The 19,019-nt window shown below is 38.9% G+C and overlaps 1 protein-coding gene across 1 annotated transcript in view; it reads left to right on the forward strand.

Moving 5' to 3' along the window:
* The first annotated feature begins 332 nt into the window (after positions 1-332).
* Positions 333-19,019, forward strand: part of SLC28A3 (solute carrier family 28 member 3) — a 35,816-nt gene continuing 17,129 nt past the window's right edge. The window contains exons 1-7 of the mRNA XM_050329740.1: positions 333-389; positions 6,148-6,249; positions 10,036-10,118; positions 12,663-12,754; positions 14,172-14,361; positions 16,259-16,403; positions 17,743-17,856. Coding sequence (XP_050185697.1) covers positions 333-389; positions 6,148-6,249; positions 10,036-10,118; positions 12,663-12,754; positions 14,172-14,361; positions 16,259-16,403; positions 17,743-17,856 — 783 coding nt within the window. The remainder of the gene's footprint in view (positions 390-6,147; positions 6,250-10,035; positions 10,119-12,662; positions 12,755-14,171; positions 14,362-16,258; positions 16,404-17,742; positions 17,857-19,019) is intronic.

Consider the following 19,019-nt stretch of genomic DNA (forward strand, 5'->3'; position numbering starts at 1 on the left):
CCCCTGTGCAAGTGAAGAAAGCCAGAAGTCATATAAGTACACTCTGGGCTCATCCAGAGATATAGCTGGTAAGATATATTTCTGGGGCCCCTAGGTATGCCCCCCTCTGGAAATATTGAGTGCTGTTTTTCACGCTGGCCAAAAGGGGCTGTGCCAAGGGAGAGAGAAGGTGGAGCTAAGAGTAATCAAGAGTAATCTGAGAGGGCCTCCAGCTAACTGGGCTTCAAGTGATACCTGTACTGTGGATGGATTAACCAGGTTCTGGCTGCTGTTGTCCTGTACTGCAAGTACTTTCAACATTCCCCTGAAACCCTCCTGCCCACGTTAGGCACATGGAGCTGAAGGAGACCAACCGTGATCCCTCAGGAGTGCACAATTTGGCCTTCCAGGTAAGCATCATTTCCTTTGTTTGTGGGGAAGAGGAAAAAAAAAAACAATGAACAATGCTTAATTCAGTTCCTGAACAAAGAAAAAGCAATTTCTGTTCTCAACCTGCAGATATTTTACAACATCCTACATGCTTTGCTCTGATATCATGCCAAAGTACGCGGCTCTTGTAAAAAGAACTGGAGCACAATTGCCACATTCAGGAGTACACTCCGCTAGCTGCCTTCATCTGCTGCGGGGTATGCAGCTATTTTTGAAAAGTCTCCTGACTCAGTAATATTTCATAGGCTGATGGATCTCACTGGCTTATCCACCTCTTGTATCCTTTGCTTGTTTTTTCTGACGATAGGTGATTTACAGTTCTGTTGAAGAGAAGGGTCATCATTATGCCACAGACATATACCTCATCAAAGCAATCCATATTAATAACATGAGAAAAATAATAATTTAACCATATTATTCTCCCATGCATAAAATAAGTGCAATTGTCTTGTTCTGCTCTCAAGAAGAACACAGAGAGAAGGTAAAGAGCCAATCCAAAAGATTCTGCATTTTATGTACCTAAAGTAATATTAAAAGCCATTTGAAAAATACAAATTTCAAAAGCAGAAGCACAAACCCCCAAACAAATAAAACCCCACAAAAAACCAACCAAACAAAAAACCCCAAACCAATAACAACAACAAAAAAGCCAAAAAACCCAACCCCAAGGCAACCCAGTTAGTTTTTTTTTCTTGGTGCCCAGCATCCGTGTGCTTTCATTGACATTAGAGCAGGGACAAACAAAAATTTGTGAACCCACAGCCAAGCTTTGTCACTGTGCTTATTGCCGAAGGTACAATAGGCCAGGGGGAGACAGTAGCTTTTGAGTATCCTGAAGAGTGTTGTGTTAGCAAAGCAACCCCTTGCTCTCCTCTACAGCCTCTCATCCTTACCCTGCCCCTGAGCTCAGCTAGCCGGAAGGGGGTAATGGATTGGAATGTCAGGCGACACTATTCAAATAACAAAGAAAGGTCTTTGTAGAAGGTAGGCATGTGGAATATTGCATAACATCAGTGACATCCAACCACTCTGTATATTTATTAATTGCGCTATGGAGACAGATAAGCAACAGACCGATGTGAGATTCTGCCAGTCAGGGAATATTTGCGGAATACAGGAGCATCAGGTCAAGTCCCTGCTTCAGTCAGTAGTTAATAATCCATGCTAAGTGGGACAACTTCAAGAAGGGACAGAGATTACTCCCTTAAAACATGATAGCCCACTGGTTAGGTCATTTTCCTGGGTAATCAGAGCGCCCTCAACGCATCCATACTTCAGAGCAGATAGGCAAGTACTTGGGTCTCCCTCAATTCCAGTGGATGAGGTAAGAGAAGGCATCAGTGTTTTCACACAAAATGTGTGTCTAGGCTAGTGCCATCAGCTTTCAAAGTCTGTGTGTATAAACACAAAAAGTAGAGAGCCCCTCCCTAGCTGAAAGCTCAGTATTGAATACTCTTGAGTAACATAAGCTGAAAATGACCTTTTCCCTCAGCAGTCTCTGTGGAGCACAGTAGAGTGATCTGAGCTAACCTTCTGCCTTGCACAGCCTAGCTCACCTGCGCTGTGTGCGGGGAACCCAGGTTCTTCCTTTCCTGTCTGTTGCAGAGTTTTGCAAGAGCCTACAATACTTCTCTGATTTAAATAATTCAAATGGCAAATCGCTGAGGCTATCCAACAATGAAACCTGATCTGATGCAGGTGTTTTGTTGATTTGTTTTTTGTTTGGTTTTTTTTTTTCCTGGAACATCAGAAGGTGTTCACAATTACATTTATAATGTCTATCTCTGACTCAATATATAATCCACTCCTTAGGGAAAATAAGGCACAGAAGGAAATAAGTAAACTTCTGCATATAGAAAAATCACTTCACAGTAGAAGCCACTGAGAAGTAAAAATCTCATCATTTTCCCTATTTCTTGTATTTAAACTTTTCTTGCATAAAAAGTGAACACTTGAATTCTTCCAAGATAAGAGTGTCTTACAGTACTAAGCAATAAGTATCTTACTTAAACCACAAAATATAAATATTCTGGAAAAAGGTTAATTGAAACCATTTTAAGTATCCTGGTAAGTATCATTTGAAGTATCCATAGCTGTCTTCAGATGTACCTGAACCACTTCATGATTAATGCACAAGGGGATAGAGTAAGAAAAGAGATAAAGTAAACCCAACTTAGCTAATTTGTTTTAGAAAGTACCTAAGTTAACAATACAGCTCTCAATGTAACACAAAGCAGCTCAAGGCTAACAAGCAAAGGATGAAGGATCAGATCAGAGCTTTATTAAGTCAAGAATGAGAAACAATGTGCTTTCTGTTTTGGAGGGACTCTTAATGGGATGAAGGGATTGTAATATAGAGCAATCTGCCTTTTGATTTGTTATAGAAGCGGTCAAAGGGAGTATAAGGTCTTCTCAATTTCATGTTTGCTGTTGATACCACAAACACATACAGCCATCTCTACTCTGATAGGTTTTTCACTGTATCACAGAAGCATTTAACTGCATCACCTTTTCCAATGATACTGTCATATCCCCTCAGAAATTAACCAAGGTTAACTCTGAGACAGGACATGCATCCCTGTAGCATAAAGTTATATCAATACCACTAACTGCATTTTCAAAAATGCTCAATCCTGCAAAATATCCCCTACTTCTTTTGTACACTATGCAGTTTCCACTTCAACTAGCATCGAAGTCTGCATGTCCTTCATTATTGCCTTGTGATAATGTCAGTACCTGGGAGACCCAGAAGTAACTTTTCCACTTATTAGCAGCTCAAAATTGTCTCAAAACAGAAAATAAAGCCAAAATGTACAGCTCTGCTGTACCTCTTGTTTTCTCTCTCTCTTTGATAATAGGGACATCCTAATTACTAACAGCCATTTGGGTAAATTACAATGAGTAAGCTTCTTGTATTGGTTTTAAAAGGTTACGTAGCTCTACCTACACTGCCAATCTTCCCTAGCATGCTCCTATCCTTCAGTGCAATATAACACAACACAATTGTTAAGACCTGCATGCTAAAGTTAGTTACTTTGGATGTCACCTCATAGCTAAAATCAACAGATCACTGCAGTCTTTATAATGAGACATTCAGGTTGTTAATATTCTTCCCCTTAAAAACATTGTGCAATTTAAGGAACTTAAATCATTATCCTCAATTCAGAAAATTGACCTCGTTAAGTGTCTACCTGCTAATGCAGTACATTGTGCATCTATAGCTACTATAATATCATACATAATTTGTGGAAACACTATTGTGTCTCTTGCCTTCAAGGTGGTTCCTCTCTGATGGAACTGGCTCGAACACTGCTACAGTTGTCTGCAGAATTCCTTCTCAGAAACCCTGCAACACTAACAATAACCCTAAAACTGAGATTGGATTCACCTAGGTTCTATTTAGTCCTCTTTTAAAAGGCAAAAATGTTATCTAATCAGTTTTGATGATTTAGATCTCTGATAATATGAAGTAACGCTCCTCAAGCAATGACAAAAGCTGCCTTATAAAAAGGGAAGGTAGATGGGATGAATAAACTCCCCTACATTTAAAATCAATACAGAGGTAAACATAGAACAAATACAATGCAAAGGAAAGGTAATACTTAATAAATATTTCTTTTTCACTGGCCTCCTGTTGTCAGTGTTATGAAGCAATAAGCAGTCTGCACTCGTGTCTGTAGCTGAGCACACCATGCTCTTAAGAAGTTGACATGAGGAAGGATCCTCTTTAAAATTCTGCCTTTTACTCATATTGCACAAGACATTGGTATTGCCATAACACATTTGTACTCCATTTAATTCAAACAAGCTTAAACTGTGTCCTAAAAAACGCCACTTGTTTTTGTGTTTGCACCATTCTCCCCCACTTCCTAAATACTCTTATCTGGTTTGTTAATTAAGACTATAGGCACTATTAAGAATTTATGTTTCATGCACATAATTTTTGTAATTTCCCTTGGAAACGATGAAGGTGTTGCATTGCATTACTTCATCAGATCCAGAGAGGAAATTCCATGTTTTCAAAACTTGCTTTCCAAAGCCATGCCTGTTTTATTAAAAAAAAAAAAACCCTGTATTTTGTGATACTATCCAACTCTCCTATCCAAGAACAACAAATTAATTTAAAAAAAAAAAACACCTGTGTGCTCAGAGGTGGGGAGTCTTATTTACAGCCCTTTCTAAAAGATTTAGCCTGCTAAATTTAAATCTATCAGTCCATGTTTCTTATCTGCTGTCTCTGCAGCTCATTTACTGTAATTTAGCACATGGATAATGAATATTCATTCTCCTGCCCTGTACACAGGTACAAAGAATTTTATCATTTGACTGGAATTTATGAATGCTATGATTATTGATTGAAAAAAATGTTCGTCTTCATTTAAAATGCATTTTAACTCCTTCAGAATCATGACACTAGCTAGCAAAAGATAGTACATGAAGAAAAGCTTAGATAAATGCTCTTCAGTTCAGGATATTTAAAGAACAGCAAGTTTTGAACTGTAAGTGACATGGCTTCATTTCAGCTAGCCAAATACAGTTGAAAATCTGACTAAATTCAACAAACCCCAACATTAAACCATTTGCTTTTGAAGTGTCTGTTTTCCACCGAGTTCCTTAAGTATTCTGATTCTAATCTCCAGCATAATGTAGTTACATGCCCTTAAACCATAAACAGTTTAAGCACCTGCCTGCATGCACTGATGGCCAATTGGTTTTCGTCACTAATTAGTAAGAGAGAAAAAAACTACTCTAGAGTGTCTGCTCTTGTTAAAAGCACAACGATGGAAGTTATTAGGTCTTTGCTGAATCCATCCTCCAAAAGTTGGGGAAGATGGCAGGGAAGGTAGTTGTGCAAAGACTTGACAAATGAACAGCTCAACACGAGGGAACTAAACAAACATTGAAAGAGCACCTCACTTACAGGGACAAGACAGCTCTGTGCTCTTGCTCTTTAATATTTTGCAGGAGGAGAATTCCAGGCAGGAAAAGTAAAGCAGCGTGTGAAAGCAGAACACTTCCTTCATAACAATTTTCAAATTGTAAACGTTCAAAATAGATGGATCAATACTGGAATCCTTCAATTGTGGCCTAAGATATGAATTTTGCCCTTGGTTAGGAGGAAGGCTGGATCTTTATTAACTTGTTGAACCAGTTCTGAGACGAAGGGCAACAGCCCGAGGACATGTGAGTTTAGACAAGAAAATAGTAGATACACATTAGCTGAGCACCATCCATGGCTCACACAGCTTTGTGCAATAGTGCAGGGACTGGAACAGCCAAGCTCTGTACACTGAGTTTTGGGCTCCCTGTACTAGTAAAGAAACATATAGAACTGTAGAATCGTTTAGATTATAAAAGACCTCTAAGACTATCAAGTCCAACCAATAATTTAGCACCACCATCTTCACCACTTAACTACGTGCCCAAAGTGCCACATCTACAGGTTTTTTGAACACTTCAGGCCTGGTCATTCCACCTGGGCAGCCTGTTCCAAAGCCTATTTCCACCCTTTCAGTGAAGAAGTATTTCCCACTATTTAATCTAAATCTCTACTGGTGTAACTTGAGGCCATTTTCTGTCACCTACTCACTTGTCATCTATTCACTTGTTCATGTAGAAGTATAGGCATCAGAGCATAAATGAGTTCTTACCACATATGAGAAAGGCTTTCAGCTTCTGATTTGAGCCTGTACAATTTCTGGTCTTGTCATGTTCCAGAATGACAGTGAAAGTGTGGATGCTACAAATCTGGAAGGCCTCGGAGACAGTTCACAGGAAATCAAGAATTCACAAAATAAGAGAACAGGGCATACTAATCAGGTATGGTTTGGGGTTTTTTTCCTTTTTTTTTTTTTTTTTTTTTTCTTTCAAATAACTTTATGTAAATTCATAGACCTAAATCTTTAAACACTGGGTTTAGTGACAAACTTTCATTCTGACAGAGAATACATATTATTAAATATTTAATAATAAGTAATATCTAATTATTAAATGAACATCCAAAATAGGGGAAATTTCAGACAAACACAAACTTGGGGCAATAGCTCTGATGTAAAACTGACCAGAGAAGGAAGAAAAAAACACAGTACAGATTAGTTTAATAATAAACATATTCATTTTAACTTCTTTTCACTGTATGTTTGTTTAAGACTGCATAGTGGGTAGCTCACTATGAAAACATGAGAGTCAGGTTAAAAAAACCCGCAGGTGTTTCACCAGAGTCTAGTATTAACATTTTCACGTCTACACTCCAGAAACAAACTTCTATTCTAAAAGTTCCATTATGTTGTAATCGTATCTGCTTGCCAAGTTTGGTGATGGTACTTGAAACAGCACATAAGAAATACCTGATGCAGTGGTACTCATTTCTATCTTCCATTGATTTTTTTGGTTATAATCAGAGGCAGCAAAGGCATGCTGCCAAAGTAATGCCCCTGCTTTCAAAGTTGAAGTAATTCCATATGCAGGTGTAGAAAGGATCACTTGGAGTGTTCTGTTACGCAGTCCTGGGAACTAGACTGGTATCTGAGATCCTAGGAGAGAAAAATTGTAGACAATGCCTATAACTTCCTCTTCAAAAAAAAAGCCAGCAAAAAGAAAATTTTTTAAACAAAAAGGAAAAAAGGACTTTCAGAATTGATTGAAACTGTAGAAAATTGGAGAAAAGTAGTGGCAGTCAATGAAAGCTTGATTTTTATCAGAAAAACAAATTTCCCACTGAAAGACTCCATCTGAAAGCATTCAACCTCTACTTGGTGCAAGTTTAGCAGAGATGAGTATACCCACAGTGACACTTTCTCAGACATACTATGACTGATGCAGAAAAATTTATTTTGAGGGTCTACAGCGTATGGATTTTGCTGTGTCCTAGCTGGTAGAAGTCCATAAGCTCCACACAGGCCTTGGATAACCCTCAGCAAGGGCCAACACTCTCCAAGAGCCAGATCTGGTATTATGTTTGCCCATGAAAAAGAACAAAAGAGGAAAAGGGGTTTGGATCCATTCTCCATTTCCCTTGTGTATCTGCACAGTTTCACACTAAGTCCTCTTTTATTTCAGATTTTCTCAACACCTTTTAATGTCAGTGTAGGAAAGTATTTGTGACAGTAAAATAGTGACATATATTGTAGAAAATGTGAAAATATTAATATTGATTTTTTTTTTTAATTAAAATACTCAAATGGAAATATAGGTTATATTCTCAGGATAAACCATATATTTCATAAATTCAAAGAGCCAGAGCCCAGGCTGTGGGTGATCCGAGGCCAGGGAGTAGGTTGTGGCACGGGGGAAAGCAATGAGGGAGTATGGTCTGGTCTGGCAGACCATGAAATAGGTGAAGTGGGGATGGTGGTGGGGATGAAGGAAATACCTGTAGGACATGAGCTTCAGGCTGTGACTGAGAGAGTGGACATAGTGCCAAAGAGAGTGTAGGTGCCTGCAACTGTGAAAGCATGGCTCTTCAACTCAGAGGGATGGTACTCCCCTGGTTTATAATGTAGGTACAAAAATCTGTGAGAAATACTGCTATGCAACAAACTCCAAATTTAAGCCCAGGAATAAATGATATTTACATACAATCAGCACTATGTGTCCCTCAGGTGAGAAGCCTAACTCCGGCAACCACTGAGAAGAGTTACTGCCAGTTACTAAAAATAATAGCAACTTCGTAGGAGTTTTTCAGGCTTGCTTTATTTCACAATCAAGACCAAAGAGAGAAAGAAATTGAGTTTAGCAAAAATCAGCCATAAGTATCAGTGCAGCTTCACATAGCTACACAATTCCACATGCACCTGTCCAAAAACTGCAGTGAAGAGGACCAAGAGACTCCTGTTTGTGTCAGGCTCAGCTTTCCCTAGGGGAATGAATGGCAGCTTCCACATACATACTGTTCCATTCTCTCCATGTTTCAGATTATTTAAAGTATGAAGACATTTGACAGGCTGACAGTGATGGGGTTGTTCAGTTTGGAGAAGAGAAGGCACTGGGAAGATCCCACTGTGGCTTTCTGCACTTAAACAGTGCTTCTTTAAAAAATTAGTTAGAACTGTTTATACAGGTAGTGATAGGACAAGGAGGAATGGCTTTAAATAGAAGGAGGCTGTGTTTAGGTAAGGTATCAGGAAGAAATTATTTACTGTGAAGGTGGTGAGGCACTGGAACAGTTTGCCCAGAGAAGTTGTGGATGCCCCACCCCCAGAGGTGTTCAAGGCCAAGGTGAATGGAACTTTGAGCAACCTGGTCTAGTGGAAGGTGTCCCGGCCCATGGCAGGGAGGTTGGAGCTAGATGGTCTTATGGTCCCTTCTGACGCAGGCTGTTCTAAGACTCTGATTCAGATCTTTCCCTAGCAACTCCCTGAGGGCTTTCCAGGACTTCCGGCAGCCCCTGCAGCAGGGAAACCAGACAGAATGCGGGGGCCAGGCCAAGGTCTGTGGTAGGCCTTGCTTTCCACAGCAGACTGGGGGATGGAGTTAGAAACAACAGTGACAGAAAAAGAAAAGGTAAATCTGCCTGCAGATTGTCACTGATCCAAAAGTGGCAGGGGGTACTGTGGGCCGCTCCTCTCAAGAGGATAGGACGTGTCCACTCGATCAGGCAAAGACTGCCTTCCCCGGGTGCTGGCCGGGCACTGCAGGGCAGGCAGCTGATCACGCTGCCCTGACACGGCATTCAAAGGAGGAGGCGTGGGTCTGGCACCCAGGGCCCAGCTGGGTACACTGCTGTCTGAACACAATGGTCCCCCGCCGTGGGTCATCAGCACATCCACAGGCCCCCCACCATGAGCATGGAGGGATGTAGCCATGGCACAGGTGCTTTCCCTGTTGGACAGGGATGGGGGAAGTATTGTAGTGCGGGCATGGCAGCCCCCAAGAGTGTGCTAAGGAGCTTGGGGAGGCTGTGCTGCTCCAGGCCACCTCAAGACAGTCTTCAGACAGGGTGGATGTCAGCCTGTAGTCATTCAAAAGCTTTAATGTGGCCATGCTTTTGTGGATTCAGATAGCAAAAAGCTGTTTTCCTAATGGAAGTGCGTTATCTGGCCAAATTTTGTGTTTCTGCTACAAAGCCTGTGGATGATAGCTGTCTTTAAAAGATTGTTTGTTATTATCCTTTCAGAGCAGCTTTTCTTAAGAACTATTAACTTAGTTAAATTTTTAAAACAATAAGCCTTCCTCAATTTAAACATTCTCTGTACACTAAATCATATTGAAGTTTGGAATGTCTGTGAGGTGCTGGGCAAGCTGACTAATTAGCAGGTCTACTGTCCCTACCTGCTGATCTGCAGCCCTTGCTTTTTGATTGTCTGCAGTGGTACTCTGTATGGGACCCCACCCTCTTCAGCTCTGAATAACATTTGTATGTCTTCCCCCTTTTATTTCCCTTTTGAAAATGGTGTGGATGGCTTGAGAATGCTCACAGCTATTCTAAACACTAGGTTTGCCTGATAGTGGTCACAGAGTTGGTGGCAGACAGGAGAGCTGGAGCCATGCATGCAGTGCAGACTAGAAACTTGAGACTGCTTCAGCAATGTGCCAGTGGGGCGTTTTTTGCAACTTGTTTAACAGTATACACCCCTCTCACAGCCTCAACACCGATCTGTTTTCCAGGGGGATGAATACATCAATATTGAGAGTGATCTGCTGGAAAACAAACGTGCCTCAGTAGAGGATGAGCAACCACGCTTGAAAGGGTATGCATTACGAATGAGTAAGTTTTGCACTCACTTCATCCTGGCCTAAGCAAAAAGCTGTTAGTGTTTCTTCTTCTGGAGTGACAGCTCTGAATTTCACTGCCATACCCCTCTGCTACACAGATGTTTGTATCACCTAGCAATTTGTGTAATACAGGAACACATCATGTTTAAAATTATTATACCTTACAACTGACATGGGTGACTGTGGAAGTATCCTTTTAAAGCTTTGCAAATTAAAGGAGCAGTATTTTTAATTTTTGCACAATAACTACTTTTTTAGCATTTCCACAACAGTTTTTTAAAGTGAGGTCTCTTTAAAACACAGTTCAACAGTGGTCTCTTTCAGAAAGTTAAAGATTCACTATTGTCTTTCAGTTTGCATAGTCATTTACACCCCCCTCCCCCCGTGCAAAGAAAGAATAGAACAGCTGTGAAAAAAGCCATTTTGATGGAGCAAAATTATTACACTTCCTTTGCACTGTTTCCGAGTGACCACAGAGTGAAAACATACATCTACATTTCACTTGAGGATTGGGCTGTTTTTTGGGGATACAACTTACAACACTTAAAATTATATCTCCTTGTACTTTTTTTCCTGTTATATTGAACCTTCGTTTGTGTCACTGATTTCTTTCAACAGATAGTACTGAATAGCCTGTGGTCTGAGACAGCCCCTTTGAAAGATCAGTCTATTGATAACAACGATTCACTACAAATGCAAGTTGTTAACATTCACTTCTGGGGTACATGTGCAATAGAAAATAGATTTCTGAGTTGTAAAATGCAAACAAGAATAGGTTTGGCATAAACAAATTTCACAGTAATGTGCTTAAGTGAGATTGGTTTTTTCAATATTTTTGGTTAAGTAAAAGCCATCAGCAATGTGCTGCATTTCAAGCCTCTAGGATCACCTTTTATGAAATAGTGTTTCCTTAGTAAATTAATTGGATTTCATAAGGAAGATATTTTTTCTGCCATCTTTCAGAAGGGAGCTGCATATTTATGACATGGGTCTGGATATTTAAGATATTTTGGTACCAAAGTGATCACAGCCTAAATTAATAAAACAAAAAGTAGATATGTTAAAGCAGATAAGAAATTACAAGCAATTGTAACCGGAAAGTAACAATTTTAAATTCCAAAGGACTCATAAGTAGCAGTAACAGGCAGTAGATAGTATTTTTTTCTTTTCTACGTTGATGGATGAGCCACAAATTTCATAAATAACTGGCTTTTTCATACATTTGTCTCTCATTTCTGCTTTTCTTCTCTTTCTGTTGTATCTAACATCTCTGGTGAGATTGGGTAGATGATCTAATGTTTTTATAAGATAAAAAAAAAAGCACTGTAATTTATGAAGCAACAGGAATTCTCAGAACTAAAATTGAAATATCAAAAGCAATCAAGATTTCTTAGAGACTGTATAACACTTTTATTGATGAAGGCGAGTGTTCCTGCTCTATTTTTCCAAGTGCTGATATGAATTAAATTAATATTACTTATTTCACTGGAATTTCATTTAAATTAAATCAAATTTTTTTCAAGTGCAGAAAAGAAGGGTATTTTTGAATTTCAGTATGCATCTAACTCCAGCTGCATTTAGTTTCCAAACAAGTAGAGCCTGTATAATTAGTATCTCTAAATATAATGTTGCTTTTATATAGTGAGGGTGTAAGGCAATGCTTTAGCAGACACATCTCTGAAGCAGTGCCTCTGAGATGACAAAGGTACAGCTGTGATTTCTTTTCCAGCTTGCACAATATGTAGCTACAGCTTTTGTAACTGAAATATATCCGTATCACCAGCATACATATCATTGGAAATCTGTGTGGAATTAACTCCATTAACTGCTGTTTCCCTAATTTCCCTAAATTTCAACCTCCCTCATGAAATCACTCTGTGTTACCTTTAGTGAGGTGAGGAAACAACAAAAGTGCAACACATAATAACTGGAAGAACTGATACTAGAGTAGGATGTTCAAATACAACATAATGTTAACTTCCATGAGCTGATGACATGAAAAGTTAATGTAAATCATAACCAAATTTTAAAAAATCCAGAAACATCTACGTCCACTATAATAAGGTTTTAGATAGATATTGGTTATTTTACACACAAAAATGCAGCCATAGGCTTTCACAGTTTTAGCAAGCCTACTGCTCCAAATAGTAGTGCTGGGCCAGTCGTATTAACAGACTTTGTGGGTCTACTGATGGCCCTGAATCTGTATCTACCTTAACAGACTCCTTCACGGAAGAACTGCACATCAGAAGCTAGTGGAACTGGCTGGATGACTTTGGCCAGTTAGGCAATTAACAGATTGTCCAGTTAGAAATCTGCCATACTTTCTTTTTTACTTGTCCAACATCAGCCTAAAGTAGTCTTGCTCAAAAGGCACAATTTCATTAGGCACTTAGGGAGCCAAATTTAACCTTTACCAAGTTCCAACTGCAGTGGCGAAACTTTGACCAACTTAACCCAATTTTCTTCTGCAAAAGCTTACATTTCTGTTCTTCATTATTTTTTCCCCATTTTTCTAGGCATTTAGAAAAGAACTACGATAAAATCTGTGAATTTTACAAGGAACATAAAATTAGAATTCACTACGTGATCTGTGGAATTTTAGTTACAGGTACGGTATGTATTACACTCAGGGTTGCTGAAGTTTTATTTATAGGCCTTCATGAGATTATAGGCTGCGCTTGTCTTCTATCTGACACAAAAAAACTCTTGTCTGTCTTTAAAAATACATTTCAAAGGAATTAAAAGTGAATTTAGTACTAGAAAAGAACTCCAGGTTGCAAAATCTCCTCTCATTTTGAAACAAACCCCACAAATCTTGCTAAACTGCTCCTCTGGCATGTTTCCACTCTGACTAACAATTATGTTTGAGATAGCAGGATAGTTCAGTCTTTGTGACTGCTTCACTGCCAGCTGCCTCCAAAATAACAGTTTCAGGAACTTGCCCACAACTATGAAATCACATTAAAAAAAAAAAAAAAAAAAGTCGGGCACAAAAATAAGACTGAACTTAAGTCAATAGGCTAGAAATGAAAGTTTTCTGTTCTGACCCATATCTCTCAATATCCATAAAAAATGTTTTCCAGAGGAAGTGTTTATGACAGTATGCACTGAAGAATCATTCAGATATTCTTCTTTCTCCCTCTCCTAATTAGCCAGTAGGTCGGTTTGTTTCATCAAATTTGTTTTTGTGATTTTCTTACTACTACCACTGAGAACATATAGAACTGAAATACATCTGTGAGATAGGCACCAGCATACCAGAAGGCGGTTATAAAAGTGCTGTTTGCATGCTGAATATTCTACCCTCACAACATCATCTTTTCTTGCTTTGTCATAGTACGTGCATATTCCTGCTCAAGAGAGTAAGTGAGTGCTAAGGATATGTCAGGGTTACATAGAGTTACTTACCTTACAAAAATCAGTAGTCTTTCTTTCTTATTTGCCATAGACAAAATCAAATTATTATTTACAAGAACTGAATATTTTTTTGACCACCATATATCAGCAATGAGACTGCCAAATGACAAAGAATTTCACAGCTATTTTACAAAGTATACTACTTTTAAGCTTCACAATTACTTCAGAGAGCCATCAAATTAGGCAACTGACATATTTCTAAGTGGTTTTTTCTAGTTTTATTGGATACACTCATTCTCTTATGAAAGAAGGAACGAGACTTATGCTCTTAATTCATGGTTTTTGCACAGGAAAAAGAAGTTCTTTGTTTTTCTTTGTATTTAATTTTCCCAAATGGTTAACATTTTTGATATGAACTTGGCCAAAGCATATAACCTTCTCTAACAGAATGAAAACCATCTTTCATATCATAAGCACATCATGTTGCCATTTACAAAAGTAAAGTTTTTCAGTATTTCAGCAAAGAGTCAGAACATCACTGAAAAGATAAACCTGGGCCTGACTGCCTGACTTTAATCATGTCCTATAAATTTAAGATTTGATCCTTACGATTTCTTTTTTTAAAAAGCCCAACCTAATGGACATGTATATTCTTGTTTCTGTAACAGCATACTTGGCAGTAGTTATTGCAGCCTGCAGCTTGAATTTTCAGAGAGCCTTGCCACTCTTTATCATCACTGTCATGGTCACATTCTTCATCTGCTGGGATATTTTAATAGCTAAGTATGAAGACAAAATTACTGCATTCTTTTCCCCTGGAGAAAAATATCTGAAAAAACAGTGGTTTTGGCTGAAATGGTAAATATTAATTACTTTCTTTTTATGTAGAAGGACAAAGCATTAGTCAAGTTAATCAGTCAAGTTTATGTCAACTTACACCCCCATAAGCGCAGGGAGATGGGTCAATCATGCAAATTTCAATAAGATCACAGAATAATTCCTATTTTGCAGTTTATAGATATCAGACACACCTTTAAGTTTTAAATGCACTAACTAGGTACCAAAAATCTTGACACAAAGTGTACAAAAATACCAGAGATTGAGATAGGACAAGTTTGTAGTTGGAAGAGAATACATTCACAGAAGTTTGGTTGTGTTGCATTCACTCTGCAGACCAGAAAGTGCTTCACTGTCACTAGTTCAGAGAACTGTTAGTTTCATAAAAACCTTAACTCTAACTTATGCAAACTGCTTATAACTGAAGTGTATTACCTAGACACTGCTTTTCCACATATCCCCATAGCAATTTTTACTTGGCCTTCAGGAATCAGAATATGCCAGCCACAATTAGTGTCATAATAAGGTCATACAACCTTAATTTGGGGTGGTAGACATTCATCTGGCAGATAGATGGTAGATAAATTAGATCTGGCAGATGCTTATTTCAAGTATTCGTGAGCACGTATCAGGAATATTGAAGTTATCATCGGTAAAATGAGGAGCCAAAGGAGACTTGTAGACTGAAGAAAAGACCACACAAAATATCATTAAAAAGGAAAAGCAAATTGGCCAGCTGCGTTCTATTTCAGCTAGGTTACCTGCTAGCTGAGAGAGAAAGAACTCTGAGGTGGAGTCATTCTCAGTTCAGGAAAATGTTCCATCTTATTCTTAAGATTTAAAAATGGTTTTGCTGAGAGGGATGCTATAAAGATTGTGGTCCTTCTGCTCAGGAGGCACATTAGAGAGCAGTCACAAAGACACATCTCCATTAGATAATCTGGCAGTCTTTTTGGAGGAAGGAGCAAAAGGAACAGGAGAGCCCCAGGTAGCACGTGGAACAAACCATGGGCAGTAAGTGCTGTATTACCCAGACTGCAATCCATATCACAGATTAAGTGCTTAACCATATTCCTCCAAGAGACAGAAAATCTTTAAGGTGTAGAAGGTGTTATTCAGCTTTGCAATGGCCAAGCTATTTTGTGGAGTTTCCAACTTTTCTAATCCAGGTCTGAAAATGGAATTTGGGCGTCCATTGCTGAAATCAGTGGAAGCTAACTGTTAGACACAAATTTTGAGCTGTGTTTATTTCCCATCTGTGTTTGGGAGATGTATTTTGCTGCCTTTCAGGCTGTCGTTGTAGTAATTAGCTTCAATAAATAAGCTGAATATGGTTCTGTGATAGTGGGGACGATAGAAACACTGAAACACAGATATACACATGGCTCTTGTCATTGTTTTTGATATAGCTTAACAGACTACATCTGGTTACAAAGAAATAAACCATTTATAACCTGCTCCTTGATAGAGTGTTCTTCATAGACCCACGAGTTAAATGGCACAGTGCTATTTGTAGAAAGCACAGCCTGTCTTGCCAAGAGTTAAGGAAAGATTCAACAAAGGAAAGGAAGGAAGGGAAGAAGGAAGAGGATGGAAGGAGAAAGGAAGATATCACACTTCATTTAATAGAAATAACACCCAGACAAGAGTTACTCATGCTCTATGGGGTTTTGCTCTGGGTTTTTAATCTGGCTTGGGGGACCTTGTTGGAGGACACTTCTTTGGGATGCCACCAAGGGATGTTGTTGTTAGAGGTGCATCAGCAAAGGCACATTCCTGCTTGTGTAAAGCTACATGTTTCAGCCTACAACATTGCACAGAGAGTTCATTCACAAACAGAAATGTAAGTGTTGTGGGTGGGGGAAGGGAAAGGAATATCTGGTCTTTTCAGGATGTCATGATGCTTTTTTTTCCCCAGGGTGTTGTGTGCAGCTCTTATTATAACTATCATCTGCTGGCTCATCTTTGACACAATGGAACAGGGATCCCACCAGCTAATCTCCTTTGGTGGGCTTGTGATGTATGTTCTCCTGATGCTTATCTTTTCAAAATATCCAGCCAGAGTGAGTATTTAGTCCATGTTGGATTGCTGGGGATTTTTTTTAATTCAGTATCTCAAAAGCTATTCCCCTACCCTAGCATCAAGTTCAGTAAGAGAAAGAGAGGCTTACTAAAATTTAAGTAAAAATTTAGGCTTGCCCAATACCAAGTGATGCATTTAATTTCTGAGGAAAGTAATTTTGCTCTTGGTGAGCATGTGTGGTGTTGAACCAGCATCTACCTCTCATTATTTTGGGAAGCCACTGCCCATCTTTTGTCCATCCAGCTCTGATGCAGATTGGAACACATTTGCTCCTGAAGCATCAGTGCAAGCTGAGGTGGGCCTTCTACACATTTTCACCCACAGGAGCCTCGCCACAGTCCTCTGGACATCACAGGGTTGTTTGAGGACATTGTCATCACATCAACACAAATTGCATGGAACTGAAGATTGTCTTGTATATAGCTCTTAATCTCTCATAAGTTTGCTTCCCACTGCAAACTCAAAAACTGAGGCCTAGTGGAGGTCCTCACTTTTAACTCACCAGCCATAGACTGGTCAATGCCATTTATTTTAAATTTCCGTCAAAGATGATCACTCTGTTCTGCTGTGTTATTGCGAACAACCACCACAACTCCCATCTCAACTTTTCCTCCTGTGTGAATGCCTCAAATACCAGTGCATGCTTTTGTTAGTCATATATCCACTGTCCTGGTCACCAAGTTTCACCAGTACTTTCCACACTTCTTGCATCACTTCTTAACAGGTGAAGTCCTCTCAGCAAGGACTAATAAACCTGTCCTATTCTCTGCAACTGCTGCTGTCTCCAACTGAGATGAAAACTACTCCAAATGCATTATGGTCTCCCATGAGTCCTCATTGCACCTAATTGATTTGTGTTGTTCAAATACAATCTGAGTAAATTAGAATACCATTTCAACTCTTTGTCTTGTAAATAATTTGGTCTAATTTTCACAAACAAAAGATGTTTTCTGAGGCAGCAGAGCAGGAATCTTCAGTGGAGTGAAGAGGAATTAATCACAGGCAGCAACAATTTTTCTTACAACTACCTTTATATGATGAATCACAATATATGACTGAGTATTTCTTAAGTATCAAAAGTCTTTTAAGCTGGGGAACAGAAACAGATTTGAAATTACCCAAGGATAAACCCTGTAAAAAAATCTCCTTATTCTCTGTCCACGTATGTGAAGATCCAAGTCCCTTACAACCTGGTTTGGCAGCTGCTCCTATCCTGCAGCGTAGTCAGACAATCCCCTTGCCTTATTTTAATAAATGTCTGAAGTAAATTATTATTTATTTAAATAACAAAGAGTTTCTTTATTTTTCTGTCTATCTAGGTTGCTTGGAGACCAGTACTTTCAGGAATAGGAATGCAGTTTATTCTTGGGCTTCTTATTCTGAGGACCAAAGTGGGTTTTGATGTATTTAACTGGCTAGGCATTCAGATCCAGGTAAGCTACTGGGAAAAATCCTCACTGTTTTTAATACAATTTTCTGTCCTGAGACTCTTACATAACAGTCAGGCTTTTCAAGGATCTATTTGCTTCTGGATGTTTTCTCCTCTTAAGGAAAACTGGGTTCTCAGAATGGTAATTGACTACCTGAATTCAACCTTCTAATTTCTTTTTTGTCCAGTTAATACAAGACCATGGGGGACAATCTGATGAGTAATGGCCAGAAAGATCCCATTTCTTAATGGATTTACCATCCTTGGCCTGAAGTTAAATTTGCATCCTTGAAACATAAAACCACTATTGTGCCAGGGCACTCATAGAAACTCTTAGACGTGGCCCAACTCCAAGCATCCTTGCAATAAATGTGACATTCCGAAAAGCCTTGAAGTTTAAGGCGGAACCACTGTTGTCTTCAGAGTAGCAGCAGTCCAGGCATGAGGGATATTTCATAGTTCTCATGACATGTAAGAAAATTAATTTAACTACATACAGGTGGCAATATCCACATCTGCAAGCAGAAAAATATCTCTAGAGAGTGGATAGGATCTGTCTGTAGGTGTCCCTGCAGACACAAAGTTTTTTTTAAAAAGCTCAGTGCTGTAAAGTAATGAATAAGCAATATTCAAAATGTAGATCAGAGAGTACCCACTGAAGGACATTCACACTTTTCACCCCAGGGATACTATTCTCACAGCTGCTCTTCACAGGTAATTAAACACACGTAAAACAAGACAGTGCAGAATGTACTGTCTCTCTATGGAAGCAAAGGCACAAGTGTGATGTCTGCCTTTTCTGCAAGCAGTGGGAGTCATCTGGGTTTTGTCACCAGGTTCTCAGTCTCTAACTGAAGCAGGTCTGGTGCACCCTTTCATTAACTTCATATGGCTTACAGTTGCTCTTGTCAGAATTCACTACTATAGCTATTATAAACTGTACTTTATCTCCAGTTTAAAATGTATCATTAATGCATATTTTGGCATCAGGAGTATAAAAATGTAGCACTGGATCTAAATTAAAGAGTAGATTTCTTTAGGTTAGCTTTTAGGTACTTATTCCAAAACTCATTACTTCAGCCATTAAATCTCTATTTTAAACTGTGTCATTTATTGCACTTATTTGCATGATGGAGCATAAAAATGTGCCACAGTATTAGGATTAAA

The sequence above is a fragment of the Myiozetetes cayanensis genome, unplaced genomic scaffold (genome assembly GCF_022539395.1).
Source record: "Myiozetetes cayanensis isolate MyiCay16 unplaced genomic scaffold, myiCay2020 scf4, whole genome shotgun sequence".
In the NCBI taxonomy this organism is placed as follows: domain Eukaryota; kingdom Metazoa; phylum Chordata; class Aves; order Passeriformes; family Tyrannidae; genus Myiozetetes; species Myiozetetes cayanensis.